Here is a 22,827-nt window from a genome sequence, read left to right on the forward strand (position 1 = left end):
TCTCAAAAAAAAGATAAATACCTGTATTTATCTATTGTCTTCTTCATATCCACTTTAACTGTAAGCAATTTCTTCTTCAGGCTGACATTTGAAGATTTCCTGTCTGAAGGTCTATGACTCATATCATGCAGGCTACTAGAAGAACCATGCTCTTTTTTCAAATCAATGTCTTTCTTTACTCTTTCCTTCAATTTGTTATTTAAGAGTCTCAAGTCAGTATCATTTTTATAAGGACAGGCCTTCTTATGATATTTTAAAGTATCAATATTCCCTTCTTCGGTCTCTCTCATTCTTCCACTACTATTACTAAAATAACCTAACTCTCGATTTAGAGAACCCTTTGGAGAATTGTATTTTCTGTCTTCTTCCTTGGAATATTTCTGCGTTCTTCCATTAGAAAAGGATTGTTCCCCATCTGAATGCTTATAATGTTTGTGTCGATAGCTATAGGTTATCTTTGCTAATGAACTCTCCTCTATGTATTCCCTTTCTGAAAATCGATGGATTTGGGATTCAACACTTCTCTGTCCTTTCTTCTCTTGGTAAGGCGGAAAGGAGTGTTCTGATTTCCATTTAGAATTCCTGGATGGCTCTCTGTTTTCATATCTTTCCATGTCTTTAGTTCTTTTTGATGTATGTCCATATTCTCTGAAATCACCATCCTCAGGATACCTGTGTTGACATAAAGCAGTTTACACTTGCACTAGAGAGAAGAAAGTGAGAATTTATATGTGTAGGATGTACAGAAAGGCCTTAAAAGCAAAATGCAGAAGTTAGCCTATAATCCTGTGCAGAGAGGTACAAAGTAGTTAAAAGAAAAATATCTTTTAAAAAATATTCTAGTCATCAACATGATTTTTACCTTAAAGATAAATACTTCAGGATTCCCAAAAGCCCATAATAAAATTACAATAATTAAAAATGTTTTAGACAAAAGCCTTTCAAGATGGTTCTCTTCAACTATAATGTAAAAAGCTATTTTTCACTGGAAGCTTTACACTACATTACCCAGGTTTAATGCTTTCCTGTACCTCTTCTGAAAAGTGCTCCTTGTCACAAGTTCTTCAGGGCCTCTACGAGGTGACTGAGCATATTTGTCTTCCAGTATCCTCTGGTACCTCAGCTCATCTTCATGCCACTTTCCTTCAAATTTAAAAGAGTCTGCTGATCTATGAAAATGCTTCATTTCTTTTCCAATTCCAGTAAACCTGGCATCATCAGGCACATACCTTCCTTGTACTTTTTGTGAAGAATAATGCCATTCATGCTCTTTGTAGGATGGTGTATCTGAGTATTTGGAAATATAATGAAATTTTCGACTACTATCTCCCCTTTCTGGTGAATATCCCCGGTGAGGCTTATAACTGTAAGTATCTTCTAAAGAATTCCTCCTTACACTTGGGGAAGGTGATCTGTGTTCATAAATTCTATGATGTACATTTCCATGGGAGGAGATCCTTGAATCATTTTGTTCATATTTCTCACTGTCCATTCTCCAAGGCATGGTCCTTTTGGGATCCTTCCTGAACCCCTTGTATTCATAGTCATGATTGCCATGCGGATACCTCTGCCTATAGTGTTCAGTATTCCTAAATTCTGGTGATAAAGACCTGTATTTAAAAACAAAAACAGAGGTGATTTCATTTTAAGACAATTAATTGAAGATTGTCAAAGTAAGAATTTATAATTACTTGATTATGCTCCCAATTGTCCTATAATTTCATGTTTCCCCAGTTCTCTAAAAATATACACATAGATACAAGCACCTTTTTTTCAGTGGTGATTATGTCAGAATTTTAGATAAGCAAACACTAAGCATTCAGATATATAACCTACATATAGCCACTCTTCTAAGTAGACTAGTATAATCAAAAAGACAGGTGAGGGTTTTTTTTTTTCACTTGATTTTTAAAAAAAGCTTCTCTATATTAAGATAAAGCCCTGCAATGAATTCTAACTCACTGCATTTCCTTTTTCCTGAAGTTTTATTGATACCATGCCTCAAAAATCTATTTTGATGTGTTTTATCTTTAAATGCCAATGTGTGAGCATTCTCTATCTTCAACTGTGTAAGGGGGAAAAGGGGTTAAATTTAATTTTCACAACTATTAACTCCTCATGCCAAATGCTGATTATTGAGTAAACTATTTGAAAATGTCAGGATCAAGTGGGAAGTGAAATGATTTTTAAAACATTCAAAGTGGCATGATTATAGTCAATGAGATGAGTATATTCACAGGAGCCACTTCAAAAGAAGTGTCCTTAAATGTCTATAGTTACAGTATGAAGAAAGTTGAATAAAAGAAGGCATAACTATATCAATCAATATGAAGAAGGGATTCTTGCACTGGATGGGGGATTAACAGGATCATTTATCACAATACTTCTTATTTGGAAAATGTTAGCAAAAATAGACTCATTTATACTTTTTTGGATATGGCCAATACAGAAACATGTTTTTCTTGATTTTGCATATTTGTTACAGAGACTTTTTCTTCCTGCTCCCCACTCCTTCCCATACTGGGGATAGGAGAAAATTTTTCTAATTTTTAAAAATTATTGATCTTTAGTGAGCACTACAAATTTTCCCAGAGAAGGCAGCAGGGCTAATGGAAAGAATACTGGGCTCATGTTCCAGCTGTCCTACCAACTAGTTGTGATTTTTAGAAAGTTACTTTATCTCTCTGTGTCTAATTCTTCATTTATAGAGTGAAGGTGTTGGACAACATGATGTTTAAAGTACTTTCCAGTTCTAACACTATTGTGCATCTTTTTTCTTATTGGTATTTCTCCCTACAACAAAAAACTGGTCCTAAACTTAAAAATTGTTTTAACTGGTATTTGCAGTTTATACTTGTAACAGGAAAAAGTGACTATAAATATTTTGATCAAAACTCTTAGCCTTTGTCCTTTTGATCTTTCCATATCATTGAACTATAAAAAGGATTCTTATTAAAATGAAGAATTCTGTATACATTTCTATTTCTCAGCATATAACCCACAGTAATGGTACCCTCTTAACCTAGTTATGCAATCTCTCTATTATATTAATATAACAGGGATCCATTAATTTCAGTATTTTGGTGATCTTCTTAAAGTATAGGCTATTCCTTCTCTTTCAATAAACTCCATCCCAATCATCTCCACAATCAGATACAAAATCATTTTTCACTTTTTAAGACCCTTAGGGTCACCAATTAATACTCTTATTTATCTTGTATCTATATAGTTGGTTTATGTGTTATTTCCCTCATTAAAAAAGAGCTAGTCCCTCAGAGGAAGAAATAAGAGCTGAAAAGAGTGACTCATCCAAGTTCAGACAGGTGGTAAAGATAAAAAAGCTAGAATTTTAATCCAGGTCTCTGATTCCAAATTTCCCATCTCAAGGCTTCCCAGTCAGCTGGATTTAGTTTTTTAAAAGAAACGTTCCAGATTTTTAAGCTCAGCAAAATAGTCAATATACATCATATATTGTTCTCCCTTTTCCCCTACTGTGTTTCATCTCTGATGGGCCAGAAATTATTTCTAAGCAGATAAGTAACTAAGTAGTGTTAGTAAATTACATTATAATAGTCTGAACATTCATTCATACAGGATTTTGCTGGTACTAGCCTACTTAAGTTATAAGGCATCACAACTAACTAAACTTATCCTGAATTTCATAAAGAAATTACCTCTGTTTCCACCTTGGTGATCTGGACCGTGATCTTGCCATCTTTTGACATGTATACCACGATCCACTTTTTAAACTGCAAAAAAAAAAAAATAAATAAAATATTATCATTAAGATCCACAGACAACAACGGATTATATTTGTTAAAAACAAGATGGCTGCCTACAACCACTTAACAAGCACAGGTAGAAAGTACCTCAGGTCATCTAGTCTAAAGCCTTCTTTGTAAAAAATATCAGGAAAACAAGGTCTCCAGATAAATGACTTCCCCAAAGATATACAGGTGTTAAGTTTTCAGAATCACAAAATTTCAGTTAAGAGATGTTCAATTCCAAAAATTCTTAACCCAGGACTGTATGCTTTTAAAAAAATATTCTGACAACTATATTTTAACACCAATAATTTCTTTGTAATCCTATGTATTTCATTATTTTGTTTACACATTTAAAAATAGTATTGAGCTAAGTACAAATCTGGCCTAAGATACTTCCTAGCTAAGCTATGTGACCCTGGGCAAGTCACTTAACCCCAATTGTATTATCGCTCTTAGCCTTGGAACTATTACACCATAATGATCCTAATATGGAAGTTAAGGGTTTGAAAAACCTGTATTTCCATATGTGATTTTTTTCAAAAAGAAACAAAAATGACACCAAACTGAGTATAAAGGAAGCTTGGCTTTTTTACATATGCACATATGCGCACATGTCAAACATCTACCAGCTACCTCAGTTATGTTATTTTGCAAAGCTAAGTAATACTACTTCATAAAAACTCACAAGGTACAACCATTCTTATGCCTACTTCCACCAAAAAAAAAATCAAAAACAGCAACAACAAAAAACCAACAGGTGTTTCTCAAGGTAAAGTGCTATATTTAATATTTATCTTTTGGTTTGGTAGGAGCTGTGGACAGATAAAGGTTAGCCCACCCACTCAAGGAGTCCATCCAATCCCACTTTCTGCCCCAAGCTCTCCCTCTTCTCAGTTATTGCCCACCAAGGTTTGGCCCTCTCACTCAAATCCACTGGATTTTGCCAAGTCAAAAAGAGGAGCCCTAGACTGAAGACACTGTCCCTATTTATTGTAGAATTTGTGTCTTTTTAAAAATCATTTAATTTTTATAAAAACTATGCTGTTTTTATAAATTTCCAATCTTTCTAAAAATGTGTCATTGTCATAAGTATTTTTAGTGTTATACTCCTAACCCATTTTTATCATAAGCCCATATTTTACTGAGTAATTTTGTATAGTGTAGTGATTTTTAGGATTGCATATGGTGCAATACAGTGGAATTGCCTGGACTAAAGCAAGCAGGAGCTATACAACTCTGATATCGTGAACATATGGGGTCACAGAATCAACCCCCAATAGGAAACCTTCAGCAGAAAAATGAGGGCAGAGTCTATATATCTACAGAGCTTTACACCTGGCTAACAATGCCAAACAGCAGTCTATTAGAGCTCCAACAAGAGACAAGCCCAGACTGGCGTTACTAAAGCACACATGCAAGTTGAAAACTTAACAAATCTGATTTCTGAAACAGACCGTTTTTTGAAGCATTGAAATATTGTAAATTCCTTAGTCTGACTTGAGAAAAGCTGAAGAAGGACCCAACAGGTCACATAATAAGATGGAGCACAGCTCAGATACTGCCAACTGGTCTTAACACAAAATCCAAAGTCAGGAAAGAAGGCTGGAAGAATAAGCAAAAATAAATAAATAAATAAATAAATAAATAAATAAATAAATAAATAAATAAATAAATAAATGAATGAATGAATGAATGAATGAATAAATAAATAAATGAAATAAAAACAAAAAAAATAATAATACCATAAAGAGCTAGTTTGGTGAAAAAGATGTTTTATAAACAAACCTAGGAGAAGAAAATGCTTCCACAAAAACATCTATAAGCAAAGCTTCAAAGAAAAACTAACTTGGATACAAACTCAAACACAACTCGTAGAAAAGAGGAAGAGTATTAAAAAACTAAAAAAAAATTTATAAATGAGAGGAAATAACTGAAAAAGAAATGAGAGCCATGTAATAAAGAATTGGCAAGAGAACTAAGAGATTAGCATAAGAGGTACAAAGTCTTATTTAAGCAAGAGATTTCACAAAAATTAGAATGGACCAAATAGAAGTTAATGTACTCCATGAAACAAGAAATATTTAAACAAAGTCAAAAGAATGTAAAAATATGATGTCTCATATCAAAAACACATGACTTGGAAATCAGGAAGGAATTTAAGAATAAATCACAGAAATCATTAGACTACCTGAAAGCCATGACCAATATAAGTATAGACACATCTGAAGAAACCATAAAACTACAAAAGAACCCACTGATCACCTCCAGAAAGAAACCCCAAAATAAAAACTCTCAGATTCAGTATGTTCAAACTCCAGACACAAAAGTTCAGATTTAGCAGCCACACTACAAGCAAGCAAAGGAAAATATTCCCAGAGGGCAAAAGATATAATATGGCTTGCAACAAAGAAAAACTTACCTAACAAAACTGAGTAAAACCCTATGGAGGAAGAAAAAAAAAAGAATCTTTAGTGAAACAGACAACTTTCAAGCATTTCTGATGAAAAGGACAGAGCTGAACAGAAATCACAAAATATAAACACAGAAGCAACATAAAAAAGTAACTGTGAGCAAGCTATCATATGGGATTAAACAAGGATGAACTATTTACATTTTATTAGGAGAGATGATACATGTATATCAGAACCCTATCATTATCAAGGTCAGAGAAAGAGACAAAAGCCAAGAGATTTTTTAAAAAAACATTTTCATGATCTTAAAATAATAATAGCTGACATTTATAAATAGCTTGTGCCAGACACTGTTAAGTACTTTACAATTACTACTTCCACTAATCCTTCAATGACGCTGGGAGATAGGTGCTTTATTATCTACATTTTACAAATGACAAAACTGAGTTAAACAAAGTTAAGTCACTTGCTTTAGATCATAAAGCTAATAAGTATCTTAGGTTGGTTCTGAACACTGAACTCTGAACTCTAAGCCTAGGAGTCTATCAAACTGTGCCAAGAAAAAAAACGAGGAGAAAATATGTTAGAGGGAAAAGAAGACATTCTCATAAAACTAGAGTGAACAAGTAGACACTCAAACCTCACTTTCATCTGAAAAGAGGGAAGAATGCATACACAGACACAAGCAGTTTTATAGAGAAATACATTTCATTCGATGGGAAGAGGATAAGAGGAAAGGATTAGTCCTATATAAAATAAACATTACCAAGGAAGAAAGAAAAGAGAGGCAGGGAATAGAGAGCATCCAATTTCAAGGATGAGTTCTAAACACACTCCTCTCTCATAACCCTCTTCTTCATGAGGTTAGTAGTGAAGGGGTAATACAGAGGAGGTTAACGACTAATCAATGACCAATTATTCCAGAGGATTCATGATAGAGCATGTAACCTACTAAAAAAGATGATGGATTCAAAGTACAGGCAATTTTTTAACACAGTTAATTAGAAATGTTTTACTTGACTATAAATTTGTTGTGAGTTGTTCCCTTAATGAAGAAGATGAGGCAGGAGAAAGAAGATATGTGAAATCTGAAAAAAAGGTCCATCAATCAAATGGATTAGGTATACAATATAGAGAAGTACTTGAACAATAGTCAATTGTTAAAACAAAACAAAAAAACCTGAAGAACTCATCTAATGATTAAGTACTCACTATCTGAAAAAAATTTCTGGGAAAATTATTAAGTAATTTGGCAAAAATTAGATTTGGACCAACACATTACACCATATTCCACAATATATCCCCAAATGATTATATGACCCATTATTATTATATATTATACTATATATTATTATTCTATATTAAAGATCATACTATTAAAAATTTGGAAATTAAGTAAATCATACACTTCTTACAGATATACTTTTTTTCTTTAAATCCTTAGCTTCCATCTTGGAATCAATACTATTAGTTCTAAGGCAGAAGAGTGGTATGGGCTAAAAAATGAGGGGTTAAGTGACTTGCCCACGGGCACACTGCTAGGAAGTGTCTGAGGCCAGATTTGAACCTAGGACCTCCTGTCTCTATGCCTGGATCTCAATTCACTGAGCCACCCGGCTCAGTGGGCAATTACAAAAAAAGATGGGGCAATTACAAAAGAGAAAACTGATAAACTCTGATTACATGAAACTGAAAAACATCTGCACATACAAAATTAGCAACCTAGGAAAAGGGAATCATTCATATAGGGGAAAATCTTGGTATCAAACACCTCTGATATAGATTTGGTATCTCAGAGATACAGAAAGATAGATAGATAGATAGATAGATAGATAGATAGATAGATAGATAGATACACACATATAAATATGATCAATAGTCATTGCTCAATAAGTAAGGATGTGAAAAGTCTTAAAAAAACTGCAAAATATTAACATCCACATAAAAGAATGTTCCAAATCACTAATAAGAGAAATACAAATTAAAACATCCCTGAGGATGTTTTACTCAACACTCAAGCCCTACAAATTAGCAAAGATAATAAAAGATGGGAATCGTTAATGCAAGTAAAAACAGGCACATTGATGTGTCATTGGTGGAGCTATAAATCATTGCAACCATTTTGGAAAGCAATTTGGAATTATGCAAATAAAATGACAAAGTGTCCATAATCAAGAGAATTTATAACTGATCTTATGCTCCAATGAAACTATCAAAAGCTATACTATATCAAAATATTTATACCAGCACTTTTTGTGACAGCAAAGAAACAAAATACAAGCCTACTGACTGGGGAATGACTAAACAAATTGTGGTATATAAATGTAATAGGATATTACTGTATAGTAATATACTTATTGAACACAGAGAAACATGGGAAGATCTACATGAACTGATACAGACTGATGAAAAGTCATGAAAACAATATACAGAATACCACAATGTAAATGGAAAGAACTCTACACTAAAAAAATCAAAAGTGAATATAACAAAATTATAAGGATCAAGCATTATTTGCATAAAGATATATGAGAAGATATATCTAACACATGGATGTTTGAGGACAACGGCTATTACACATATTGCACATTTTTAGACTTTTTCAATGTATCCATCAATTGCATTTTCCCCACCCCCTCAATTTATTATATTAAATATTAAATTTATTTGTTATAAGGTATGGTTCTCTGGGAGGGGAAAGAGAAAAGATGAGGGTATAACAATTATGATTTAAGCCATAAGATATCAATAATTTTTTTTTAACTGAGGCTTTGTCACATTGTACAAAGGAGCAAAAATGACTAAAATGAGAACCTTCAATGTTGGAAGAAAGGGTTGTAAGAAGACAGACATGCTGTTTCACTGTTGGTGGAGCTGCTAATTGAGCTAATGATTCTGGATAGGCAATGAAATTATGCAAAATACCAGGAAAGAATGGTCAAAGAATATGAATCGGTAGTTTTCAAAGGAAGAAATGCAACACATCAACAACCCTGTGAGAAACTGTTTAAAAGTATTAGAGAAATAAATGAAAATTAAATCAACTCTGAGTTTTTGCTTTACATCTTGACAAAAAAATGGAAAATAACAATTTTAGAGTGTCTATCAATTTCTAGAAATCAATCTGGAGTAACATCTGTTGGAAGTGAATTTCTCTCTCTCTGGTGTTACCTTTTTTTAATGTCCACTGAGTAATTCCACTGTAAATCCACTGAGTAAAAAAAAAACAAACCTAAATACCACTGAGTAAATTCAGGTATAGACAAGCCTCCGAAAAAGAAAGTTAAAGAACCAATGAACTGAGACAGGAAACAATGATTCCATAGGCAATGCCCCAGGGGTAACCCAGGCAAATTAGAAACTATGATTGGTTCCTGATATATGATGTGTGAGAGTTAGTGGGTAGAGAAAAAGGCTTATAAGTTCAGAGGAACAAGTCTGGGTCTTTAGCGTGTGTGTAAGGAGCAGATTGGACATGTGGCGGAGACTCTGAGGCCCATAAAGGCGGCAATAAATTAGAAAGGTTAAGTACCTCTCTACCTCTCTCCTACTTTTTCCTCTCTTTACTACTACTACTACTTTTGATTTAATAAAGTTATTAAGCTACAACCAGTCTTATAATTTTAAACATTACAATCTCAGAAGTCACTAACCTCTACATATGCTTTGGAGGGGAAGGGAGAAGAGAAAAAGTCCTTTTCAGCTCTAAATCTATGATCATATGAATTGATACAAGAGGAAATAAGCAGAACTGAAAGAATATTTTGCCCAATTATTACAAGTGTGAATGAAAACATCAAAATTAAAATGAACTTTCAAGTAACCAATGACTATCTTAAAGAAGAGATAACAAAACATCCCTTCTTAGGCTCGAATAGCAGGGAGAACACTACCATGGTAGATGACTATATATATAGTTTTTTAATATATATTCACTGTAGAGAGTGTTTTTCCTAGTGCTTAATCCTTGGTCTACAGTGGGAGATAAGGGATTATCTTTTTTCCAGAAATAGCCAAGATGGAATTACAAAAGGCATCAATGAAATGTGCTTTTAAAAAAAGAATAAGGATATATTTTTCTTCATTCTTTTGCACCAAAGGCCTAGCAAAAACATGCCAAATAACAATTACCCCCCCCCCCCAAAAAAACTTTACAGCAATCCAAAAATTGAATAGTCAGCTTAATAAAATACTGAGTTCTCAGTCACTGGAATTATTCAGAAACTGAATGATCATGTATTAGAAATATTATGGAAAAGATTAAGTACTTCTAGAAGGTTCTTTTCCAAATCTGCAATTCTACAATTCTGACTGGAAAAAATACAATCTTACTAATGTTTCATATAAGTGTGCTATTTGTTTTCCTGGCACATAAGAAAAAAAAATGACTTGATTCCTTTCTAAAGCACAATTAGAATTGCTTTAGAATTTTTTTTTAAGTCAGTGGGATAATTGAATTATTCAAGATTTGATACATACATCCCTGATTTTTTGCATGTTCTTTAAGTAGTTGAATATATTCATGAGTAATAGGCATTTTAAAATTATTCATAACAGATTAAAACACTTCCTAGCTGTGTGGCCCTGGGCAAGTCACTTAACCCCTACTGCCTAGCCCTAACTGCTCTTCTGCCTTGGAATCGATACACTGTATTAATTCTAAGACATAAGGTAAAGATTAAAAAAAAAAGTAATATATTGTGATACCAACTACCTTTGCCTTTATAAGTAAACTTATTTCTATAAAAATCTCTATAGAGAAAAATTTTCCTCTTATGGAAGGCAGAAGAGTTTGGTATCTTAAGTAAGAGAAAACCTTCTAAAGCATTCTATAATGGAGGAAGAACAGGGAACATCTCAGAAGCAGAGAAGGCAGACAAAGGGCCATCTCAACCTATGGAGTTTGGATTATTCACCTAAAGTTAACTGGAATAGAGATACTTTGGGGCTCATTTATACTTCCTGATTTATGATGACTTTGCCCAAACTATCCAAAAGCTAACCCTAAATCCTAGGGCCACCTTATGTTCTTTATTTCCCCATGGACTATTCTGTAGAATTTGACATAACACTGACAACTTTTCAAAATGTTAGACCACTCCATAGTTTTTTAAAGGCTTCCTACTCCTAGTGAGACACATTTTCAGACTTGGTCAATATGAGAAGTTTGTTTTACTTGACTTCACATGTTTGTTAGGAGTTTTCAATGAAAGGAGATAGTGATGATATAGCCCTCCTCCTCAGCTCCCCCAAATCCCAAGAAAAGAGATGAAAAGAAAGAAGCATTGAAGTAATTTTCAATGAACAAAAGGGAAGATCAGAAGGAATCAGGCAGGTAGGACAGCTATGAAAGTTATGTGTTGAATTTATGTACTTGAAAAGAAATCAAGAAGTTTATAATTTCATATAATTCTATTTTTTAATATAGAAATGTTCATTTGTTTGGTATTTAAGTCTAAAATAAAAACAAATTAAATCTTCCTGCTCCCTCTAGTCCAACTTGCAGAAACTTAAGTGTTATTGTCTCTTCTGGTTCAAAGGACTCTAAAGTAACTAAATGAACACACACATCAAACTTTCTCAAATTTGTTTTATAAAATTTCTTTCTATTTTGATTCATGATGGAATTTATCATTATTACTTGATAGTAATTTTTCTCATAAGATCTTGAAATAATAAAGAAGAGCTATGACCAGAAGTACATCAGACTGTTGTTACTGCTTTTCCAGGCAAAAAAAGAAAAAAAATTCCTACATCCTTCCTACACCTAGAAATGAACAATGATTGAGCATATTTAGTGCTTGCTATCTATTATAAGGGTAGGAATATATTCTTTTAAAAAAATATTTCTTTAAATATAGTAATAAAATAAAAACCAAAGACCAACAGTTCTTAGTAAAAAGAAAGCCAGAGAGAAAAAGATCTGCTAGAAACTAGAGAGGCCAAATGGGTTCCAAGTCTGAAAGGGATAAAAGCAAAGACTAACCTAGGAGGCATTGTAGAATAGTTCTAACATCAGATCTGACCTGTCCCCACTAGAAGATATCTTCCTTTAGAATCACACGGGCATTTCCTGAATATACAATGATATAGGGTCTTAGGAGTTCAGACCTGAGGGACGTTCTTCTGAAAAATAAAAAGGGTTAGGATGATAATTTTGTGAAGAAATACTTGCATGTGAAATTTTTCATCATACATAATAATGGAATAAAACAGACTCTTAAGAGGTTTGAGGAATAATTTTTATTTCACTTAAAGAGGACTTATATTCTACTTAAATTTATCTAGGTGAATATTAAAATTAGTTGGCATTTACCTAACACTCACTGATTTGGAAACAAAGAGTGAAGGTAGTGTGATTAAAGAATGAAGGGAAAACTGGCTGACAAAAAAAGGAACCATTTTATAAAAATTGTTACAATCAGTATGGAGTATGCAAACCAATGAGGAAACAAAGATGGAGGAATAAAATAAATTTAAAATGTAAGGCTCCATATTTTATTATAATGGGTTTAAGGCAGCTTGGTGTCTCTATTTCCTATAAAAAAAAAGTTAAGCTTTGCCATCTTTCAAACATCATGAATGATGATATCTACTGCTTCATGGCCTAGAAAAACAGTATTGGACTATGGTACCTATCCATAATTGGAGACTGGCAGCTTAAGTGTGAAAGAAAGAAACATCAGAATTCTAGTAAAGGTAGTATTTAGTGAGTAGAATAAGAATAAAAATCAATTAAAAAAGATAATCTAATTTACCAAATTGGGTTGACAAGCCAGTCATGTTTATATTAGCAAGTAATTGTAGTTTAATTTTGTCCATGTATTCTATCCAGCATAACATAAATAATTTTGTAAGTAAAAATGTTTTATATTTTAATAATATCAATGAAATATGTATTCCATTGAATATAACCATTTTCTCTTCAGCTGAAGACAAATGTTAGGGAAAATGATAAAGCATTCATAAAAAGTGAATTCCCAAAATATTATCACTTTAGTTTGTATTAAATTTTTGCTTCAAAAATTTTTAATGTTTGTTTTCAAGAAATAAACTCTTTAAACATTTTAAATTATTAAAGCATTAAAAATTTTATTACATGTATCCCTTCCATATCATGACTTTCTTCATCACAGTATCACTATATTGTGGATCAGCATAAGAAATTAAATGGGAATTTAAGGGGAGTTTTGTGGAAGCCACAGATAACAAAGAAAAAATTTAGAAATTCAGAAATGCATAAAATATATGTACAGTATTATATAATATTAACATATTTTATCTTTTAATACCAAAAATATACATAATTTTTTTACTGAAAACACCTTATAAAGGAAAAAAAAATCAGACTTCTTTTCTGGTATGAAAGAAGGGCCAAAATATTTTACACAAATTTCCCAGATCAAGAGGATACAGTACACTAATACCCACAATGTGGAAGGGATATGTATATCGTCAGTCTCTATCCTATTTTATGAGGATAATGACAGAACAAAACATTATGATACCTTCTCACAGATCTTTCATGTGTTTGGAGTCCACTTGATTTACTATAGTAATCGGAATGTATAGAACATTTTCCCTGTAGGTTTGTGGTGCAGTTACCATGACAACTCACCAAATTCTATACCCCCCACTCACCATGATCTACACAAGAAAAGAGGACAAATGGCTACAGTACTTAAATGGTATTTTTTTTTAACAAGTTGTTTATATGGGTTACATAAATAGAACAAAAGTAAGATTATATTTTAGAACTGGATTTTGAAAGACATTATAAGAAAATAAACACAGGTTGCTAAAGGAAGAGAACTTTTTAAAAAGCTCTAAAAGCTTGATGAAAGCTTCATTTAACTTAAGACTTTCAACTTTCTAGTTCTGAAGGAACAACAAAGAATCCCTTGGAGAGGCATATTTCCTATTAGCCACTTGGGTTCTAGAAAAGTGACATTATCCAACCCCAGAACTATCCCTTGTCTATCTGCATGAATAGTAAAGCTAAGAAGTGCTATGTACAGCAAGAGCCCTTTATCTCCATTATGGCAGAAAGAGAACCCCCCATACTAGAAAAGTAGTTGCACAATAGCAGCATATGAGGAGCCAAAATAGAGGAGTAAAGGAAGGGTCTCAGGTGAGCTCTACATATTCCCTTCCAAATAATTTAAAAATAATGTCTCAAAATGAATTCCGAAGTGGCAAAACCAACAAAAAGACAGTAAAAATCTTTTAGCCCAAGACAACTTAGAAGGTCAGCAGGAAAGGTCTCCCTTACTGAAGGAAGAGTGAAGTGCAGTCCAGTGCAGGCTGTCCCCAGCAAGCCAGGAGTATGCCTTAGAGGAAACCAAATTGGTGGTGAGAGCTCTCTATAGTCAGGAAAATCACTGGACAGCTGGTCCCAAGGAGATTATAGGAGATCCTTTGCTGGCATTGGGTACAGAATTCTTTGTTGCACTGCCCATACAAAATTCCAGGTGACAATCCCAGGGCAAGGAGCAACGCTGGAAGAAGCAAACATGACAACAGCTCTTCTTGGATATACCACCTAAGGAAGAAGTGAAAACTTACAGAAGCTCAGGACTAGCTCTGAAAGCAACTGCATAAAAAACCTATAGTGTCAAAATAGCATCCCTCTCTAATCCTTAAGCAGAGACCAACTCTAATATGAAGTGAAAAGTCAAGAAATGAGCAGAACAAAAATTAACAAACAACAAAAAAAGAACATGACCATAGAATATTACTATGGTGACAGGAAAGATTAAAAACACAAAGTCAAAACAGCTGTATTCAAGCTGCAAAGAAAACATGAATTGGGTCTTCAGCCCAAAAAATAATTGCTGGAAGAACTCAAAAAGGATTTAAAAAATCAACTAAGAGAGGTAGAGGAAAAATTGGGAGAAAAATTGTGTTGTAAAAAAATCATGAAAACTCAACAACATGGTAAAGGAGACAACAAAAAATACTGATGAAAATAACACCTTAAAAAAACAGGAGTCAAATGGTAAAAGAAACTCAAAAATCCACTGAAGAGAAGAATTACATTAAAAAAAAAAGAATTGGCCAAATGGAAATGGAGTTATTAAAGCCACTAAAGAGAATTCTTAAAAATTAGAATTTAGGCAAGGGAAAGCTAATGACTCCGTGAGACATGAAAAAAATGGAAGGAAATGTGAAATATTTTATTGAAAAAATAACTGATCTGGAAACTAGGAGAGATCATTTAAAAATTTTAGACATGAAAACCATGATAAAAAATCTAGACGTCATATTCCAAAAACTTATCAAGAAAAAATGCTCTGACATGATTAGGATGGAATTTAGGAAATGAGGAACAAGATGGTTTCAGAAAATCCTGGGAAGACAGAGTAACTGATGCAAAGTCAAGTGAGCAGAACCAGGATAAAATTGGACATATTATTAGGAATAGGCTCATGTGGACCAAGTGTCAAAGACTGCTACTCTGATCAAGACAATTAAAACAAAGCAATTCCTAATGAAAAAAATGTAATCCATCTCCAGGAAAAGAATTGATAATTGGTATAGAAATTGAATATTTCTTTTACTTTCTTGTTTTGGATTCTTTTTTACTGTTTGGTTTTGATAAATGTTGCCTGCATGATCCCCCCCCCCAAAAAAAAGAAAAGAAAAATTGCACTAATAGCCTAGAATTAGAGAATAAAAACGAAAATGAAAGAATCCACCTAGTGTCTCCTGAAAAATATCCCAAATTCCAAAGCTCCCTTTTCGTCAGGGAGAAAATATTGCAAGCAACCAGAAATAAACAATTCAAATATCACAGAGTCACAGTAAGATCACACAGGATTTAGCAGCTTCCACATTAAAAGATCAGAGGGTTTGGAATATGATATTCCAGAGAGCAAAGGAGCTAGAATTACAATCAAGAATCATTTACCCAGCAAAAGTGAAATGGAGTATAATGTTGGGGAAGGGGGATGCGGCGGCAAATGAATATTCAATGAAATAAAGGACTTTCAAGCATTCTTGATGAAAGACTAGAGCTGAATAGATAACTTGACTATCAAATACAAGACTTCAAGAGAAGCATAAAAAGGAAAACAGGAAAAAGAAATCATAAGGGATTCAATAAGATGAAACAGTTTACATTCTTACATAGAAGTTGATACTTAACTCCTAAGAACTTATTATCAGGGCAGTTAGAAGGAATATACACAACACTCAGGGCATGAGTGGGAGTGTAATATGAATGGGATACTATCTAAAAAAAATAAAACTAAGAGGTGAGAAAGAGAATGCACTGGGAGAAGGGGGGAAGGGAGAGCTAGAATAGGGCAAATTATCTCACAGAAAGACCTTTTCAAAGAAGTAAGGTAGGGAGAGAGTGTTGGAATTTTATTGTCATTAGAATTGGATCAAAGAGGGAATAGCATACTCAGGGACAGAAATCTATCTTGCCATTTAGGAAATTAGGAAAGGGAATAAGAGAACAGAGTGGGGGGGGGGGACATGTGACAAAAGGGTAGACTGAGGGAGACAATAGTCAGAAGCAAAACACTTTTGAGGATAGACAGAGTGAAAGGAGAAAGGGTGTAAGATAAACAATGGAAAATAGGGTGGAGGGAAATACACAGTAATAACTGTGAAAAAAATTTTAAGTTAGTTTTTCTCATAAAGGCCTTATTTCTCAAATATATAGAGAACTGGGCCAAATGTGTAAAAAATACAAGTCATTCCCCAAATGATAAATGGTCAAAGGATATGAACAGACAGCTTTTAGAAGAAGTCAAAGCTATGTGAAAAAATGTATTACATCAACTATTGATTAGAAAAATGCATATTAAAACAACTCTGAGGTACCATCTCACCTATCAGATTGGCTAATATAACAGAAAAGGAAAATGACAAACATTGGAGGGAATGTAGGAAAATTGGGACACTAGAACACTCTTGGTAGAGTTGTGAACTGATTCAACCATTCTGGAGAATAATTTGGGATGATGCCTAAAAGGGCTGTAAAACTGCACATCCTTTGATCCACCAATTCCACTACTAAGATTATGTTCCAAAAAGATTAAAAAAAAAAAGGAAAAGGACCTATACTTGCAAAAATGTTTGTAGGAACTCTTTTTGTGGGGGCAAAGAATTAGAAATTGAGAGGATACTCATCAATTGGAGAATGGATGAACCAGTTGTGATATATGATTGTGACAATACTATTGAACTATAAGAAATGACAAGTAGGATGATTTCAGAAAAACCTGGCAAAGGATTTAAATGGATACAAACTGAGGTGAACACAATCAGAACTCCTGTATACAGTAACAACAATATTTTAAAGATGACCAGCTATAGGTGGAGTTGTGAACTGATCCAACCATTCTGGAGGGCAATTTGGAACTATGCCCAAAGGGCGACAAAAGAATATCTACCCTTTGATCCAGCCATAGCACTGCTGGGTCTGTACCCCAAAGAGATAATGGACAAAAAGACTTGTACAAAAATATTCATAGCTGCGCTCTTTGTGGTGGCCAAAAACTGGAAAACAAGGGGATGCCCATCAATTGGGGAATGGCTGAGCAAATTGTGGTATATGTTGGTGATGGAATACTATTGTGCTCAAAGGAATAATAAAGTGGAGGAGTTCCATGGAGACTGGAACAACCTCCAGGAAGTGATGCACAGCGAGAGGAGCAGAACCAGAACATTGTACACAGAGACTAATACACTGTGGTATAATCGAACGTAATGGACTTCTCCATTAGTGGCGGTGTAATGTCCCTAAACAATTTGCAGGGATCTAGGAGAAAAAAACACTATTCATCAGCAAAGGATAAACTATGGGAGTGGAAACACCGAGGAAAAGCAACTGCCTGAATACAGCGGTTGAGGGGACATGACAGAGGAGAGACTCTAAATGAACACTCTAATGCAAATATTATCAACAAAGCAATGGGTTCAAATCAAGAAAACATGTAATGCCCAGTGGACTTACGCGTCGGCTATGGGGGTGGGGGGGAGGAAAAGAAAATGATCTATGTCTTTAACGAATAATGCTTGGAAATGATCAAATAAAATATATTTAAAAAAAAAAAAGATGACCAGTTATAAATAGCTTAATCATTAACAGCAATACAATGATCCAAGATGATTCCAAAGGACCCTTCTCTCTGGATGGCCATACCACATTGAAAAGGCTCTCAGTACAGTTCCAGGCACTGATTGTATCTGCTTTCCAAAAATCAGCCTAGTTACACATGAAGATGCTTGTTACTAGCAGACTGGTCACTTGATGAATTCTTTGGCTATATTAATCCATGAGACAAAAAATACAAAATGAATTTTCATATTGTGCTTTTTCAGTGACTGTGAAAGGGTTAGTGGGTTTAGGCCATTTATAAACATTTAATTTAGCCAATGGTCTTCTAAAGCAGAATGTCCACATGCAGCTGATAACACTCCGGAGTGGGGTCTAAACCAGATTAAAATATAATTGGGAAATATTTAGCAAAGTAAATAAAAATAAAATATAGAATTGATTACATTTAAAAAAAATTTTAAGTTACATTTAAAAATGTAAAAAAAATTACACTTAAAATGTGGACTGCCAAAAAAAATTACATATGGTGTAATGGCTCCCATTTCTATTTGAGTTTGACATCCTTAACCACCATCCAGATGTAGAACAGATGCCACTAGAGAAATCTCATCCTGTCCAATTGCCTCCCAGATACGTTATGGCTATAGATGGTAGGTCTAGGTAGAATCTACACTTGGAATCAGTGGCTGGTTATAAGTCTCACTCCTTTTCATTTGGGATAGGATATAATGAGTTACACAGAATGGGGAGGCATAGATGGTTTGTGATTTAGATAGCAGATATCATTATACTGTCTTTCCCCACAAGACCATCCATCTTCCAGATTTCTTAATTGCTTGTGGTCCAATCATTTAGTTTTTCATAACCTTAGTGTTATATTCAACCTTTACTCTGTCCCACTCCACATACCTTTCACATTTTGCCCTTCCTTCCACAATATTATAAGTGATGGCTAGGACGGGTCCTGAGAGAACCGTGACAGCCTCCTCATAAGAAGTACTTCATAAGAATATGTAGTTCATAGAATCTGCACATGGAAACCACTGCTATAAGATTAAGTCATAGAAAAACACTGAAAGTATATTTCAAATATTATGAAAATTGTGTGCCCCAAGTATCTTACCATCTATGAGTTTGTCATTTCCCTCTGTACCTACACATCTAAAAAATCTGTGTGCCCTCTAACTTGCGATGCAAATCAGCCAACTATAGGTGGCCATCAAAATCAGGGTTTAAGTATACCACTCTCTACACTCCCTACACTCTCATGGTATTTTATTTCTCCCCACTGTGGGAATAAATTTCTTCTCCCATAGGATTACATCTCCCCTCTCCAGGAATATGTTGTCCTATGGCACAAAGTTTTCCCACCTAAAGGAACCTCTTATCTCTCTGCTCCTCAACACAGTGGTACCCTTGCAGTTTTATTCTATACTAAGAATGTTTGTTTGATAAGGTATATGTTTGATTTGTATATCAGATTCCCTTTCCCCCTCTCTCTCACTCCTTCCTATTATTTGTCAATAAATCTTAAGTACTGAACTGGGTCCCACTGTTATGATAAGACGTTTATCCCCTTTAAATTAAGGGTCTATTTCCTAACTGACTCACAGGCCTTTCATTAGATATAAACTAGGTCCCTTTCCCTTTTGAAAGCCACACCTCTGATGGGGGTTTGGGCACAGTGAGTCCAGTCAGAAAGCAAGGGGCAAAAAGGGTCTCTGTCCTCCCAGGAACTACTCTCTCATGCCATAGATCTCTCAAAACAGTCTCACAGCTACCACCATAGTTTATACCTTCATCAGCTTTCCCTTAGACTTAGAAATAGATATTTGCAAAAAGTGCAAATTGGTATCCTAACCTCTCTCTGTCCACATCCAATTCATCCAATTGAATGCAGAATTCTAAAGAATAAATAGTATGGAGAGAGAAGGTTTTTCTTAAGTGATCAATGCAAAGAAACAGAGGATAATAGTAGAATGGGAAAGACAAGATCTCTTCAAGAAAATCAAAGATATCAAGAGAATGTTTCATGCAAAAATGGACATGATAAAAGGCAAAAATGGTAGGGACTTAACAGAAGTAGAATGGATTAAGCAAAAGTGGCAAGAATACACAGAAGAACAAGAAAGATCTTAGCCTAATCAATAATCACAATGGTATGATTATTGATCTAGAGCCATACATCCTAAAGAATGAAGTGGGCCTTGGGAAGAATTGTTAACAATAAAGCTAGTGAAGATGAAGGAATTCCAACTGATTTATTTTAAAATCCTAAAAGATGATGTTAAAGTGTTGTTAAAGTGTCACACACAATATATTAGCAAATTTGAAAAACTCAATAGTGGTCCCTAGACTAGGAAAGATTTAGTTTATGTCCCAATTCTAGAAGGGCAATGCCAAAAAAATGTTCAAATTTCTAAACAATTACTCCCATTTCACATGCCAGGAAAGATATCCTTAAGTGTTCTACAAGCTAGGGGGCAGCTAGGTGGCTCAGTGGAGTGAGAGTCAAGCCTAGAGATGGGAAGTCCAAGGTTCAAATCTGGTCTCCGACATTTCCTAGCTATGGGACCCTGGGCAAGTCCCTTAATCTCCATTGTCTAGCTTTTACTGCTCTTCTGCCTTGGTCTTGGAACCAACACACAGTACCGATTCTAAGACAGATGGTGGGGAGTGAGGTGGTGTGTGTGTGTGTGTGTGTGTGTGTGTGTGTGTGTGTGTGTGTGTGTGTGTGTGAGTGAGGCAAATTAGGCTTTAACAATATGTAAACCTGATGAACCTGCATTCAGGTCAAAAAGCAAGAGTAAAAACTACATATGGAAATTATTGGTTTTTAAATTGGAAAAGGAGTATCCGAAGATTGTATATTGTCATTTTATTTAATGTATATGTAGAATATCATGCAAAATGCCAGACTTGACAAATAAAAAAGCCAGAATTAAGGTTGCCAGGAGAAATTCCAACAATCTCAGGTATGCAGACAATACTACTATGATGGTAGAAAGTAAAGAAGAAGCCTCTTGATGAGGGGGATAGAAGAGTGTGGAGAGTGAGGAAAGCAAAACAGGTAGAAGAATTCAATCACTAAACAACAGAATCAATAGAATTTGGCAAATGATTACCCTGGTAAAGGGAGAAATGAGTAACTTCTTTATACAAGTGACTAGAAGAGTGATGTTCTCAATAAATCAAGGAACACCTACTTAGGAAGTGGCAATACAAAAACATAAATAAAAACCAACACAATTCCTGTCCTTAAGGATCGCACTTTCTTTGTGGATAGATATGTAAAAACAAATATATGCATAAAACAAACACAAGGTAAACATTTTTTCAAGGTAGACACTACTGGCTATGGGGAAAGTAGGTTGGGGTAAAAAATCAGGAATTCCTAGGACTAAAACAAAGAGGATTCCCTGGGTAACAGTACCTCTAGGATTTTATTATTAAAGAGTTCATCATGCCCAGAGATGGCAACAGAGACTGTAAAAGTACAGTAGGTCACTGTCTTTAACTATTCCCTTCCTCCTAATACTCTAGAGTTCATACCCCAAGGAGGTAAAATGATACAATGGAAAGAATATTTCAACTGAAAAGACCCAAATTCTGATATTGATTTTGCCATTTATTCACTTTGTGTATGGAGTCTTGGAAAACATTTTCATTTTTAAACGAGGGGGTTGCAAAATGATATATCCTGGATGTCCTGGAATATCACTGCCATTAAAAACAATGAATGTGAATAATGCGAGCATGAATAGTCTTACAATCTGATGCACAATGAAGTAAGCTGAATCAAAAAAATATACACGACTACCACATAAGGGCAAAGAGTATCAATAATAAAAAATCCACAACTGATTATAATGCTCAAACTTCCTTCTTAGAGAAGAGAGAAAAAAATGTGCCTCCTCCCTTCTTCGCAGAAGTGGGAGCCCTGGGTATGGAATAATGAATACACTGTCAGACTTAGATGATGTGTAGCTTTTGCATAGTTGCCTTTCTTCTCACTTTTTAAAAATTCTGTTAAACTCCATTGTTCTCTGGGGAGAAATTTGGGAAGGATATATTTGGAATCAAAGATGATGTAAAAACAAAAGCTATCAATAAAAATTTTAAAAGAGTAGGTTGAATTAGATGACCAAATGCTCTTTAGTTCCTTTTAACTATAAATCTATGAATTTATTAGGGAAAATCTGAATACTATGTTTCAGTTTTTTGACTTTCCCTTTTAAATTGAACTTTTTCTTGCACTTAGACACGAAAACAAAATTATGCCTGGAGGACATGTGTCTTTCTAGTAAAGCACAATGGAGTTAAGAAAACAACTGAAATTCATGTTTAATATTAATGTACCTTTTATGATGTGATCTAGTTTAATGTCTCCCTGAAAAAGTTCCACATCAACCAAATCAAATGGGGATCTACTTACTTGTGCAAATAGCTGTAGCATGACATAACACTCAGGTTAGATGTTATTCCACCCCATTAGGCAGAATTCAAGGTGACATTTACTGAGCACCAACTGCATACAGAGATCATTATGCTAAGATCAAAAGTCTTTAGCTGCTCA

The 22,827-nt window shown here is 34.2% G+C and overlaps 1 protein-coding gene across 25 annotated transcripts in view; it reads right to left on the reverse strand.

Annotated features, from left to right (window-relative positions):
• Window positions 1-22,827, reverse strand: part of BCLAF3 (BCLAF1 and THRAP3 family member 3) — an 89,874-nt gene that overhangs the window by 61,303 nt on the left and 5,744 nt on the right. For 11 of the 25 annotated variants that reach the window (XM_007493457.3, XM_056793317.1, XM_007493458.2 and 8 more), the window contains exons 3-6: window positions 6,187-6,207; window positions 3,675-3,749; window positions 1,032-1,610; window positions 22-672 (exon numbers count right to left, since the gene is read on the reverse strand). In XM_007493457.3, coding sequence (XP_007493519.1) covers window positions 22-672; window positions 1,032-1,610; window positions 3,675-3,749; window positions 6,187-6,207 — 1,326 coding nt within the window. Of the gene's footprint in view, window positions 1-21; window positions 673-1,031; window positions 1,611-3,674; window positions 3,750-5,221; window positions 5,370-6,186; window positions 6,208-12,164; window positions 12,305-13,686; window positions 15,087-22,827 lie in introns of those variants that run through there. The other 14 variants (XM_056793313.1, XM_056793320.1, XM_056793318.1 and 11 more) reach the window with 9 other exon arrangements.

This window comes from Monodelphis domestica, chromosome 4 (genome assembly GCF_027887165.1).
Source record: "Monodelphis domestica isolate mMonDom1 chromosome 4, mMonDom1.pri, whole genome shotgun sequence".
Taxonomy (NCBI): domain Eukaryota; kingdom Metazoa; phylum Chordata; class Mammalia; order Didelphimorphia; family Didelphidae; genus Monodelphis; species Monodelphis domestica.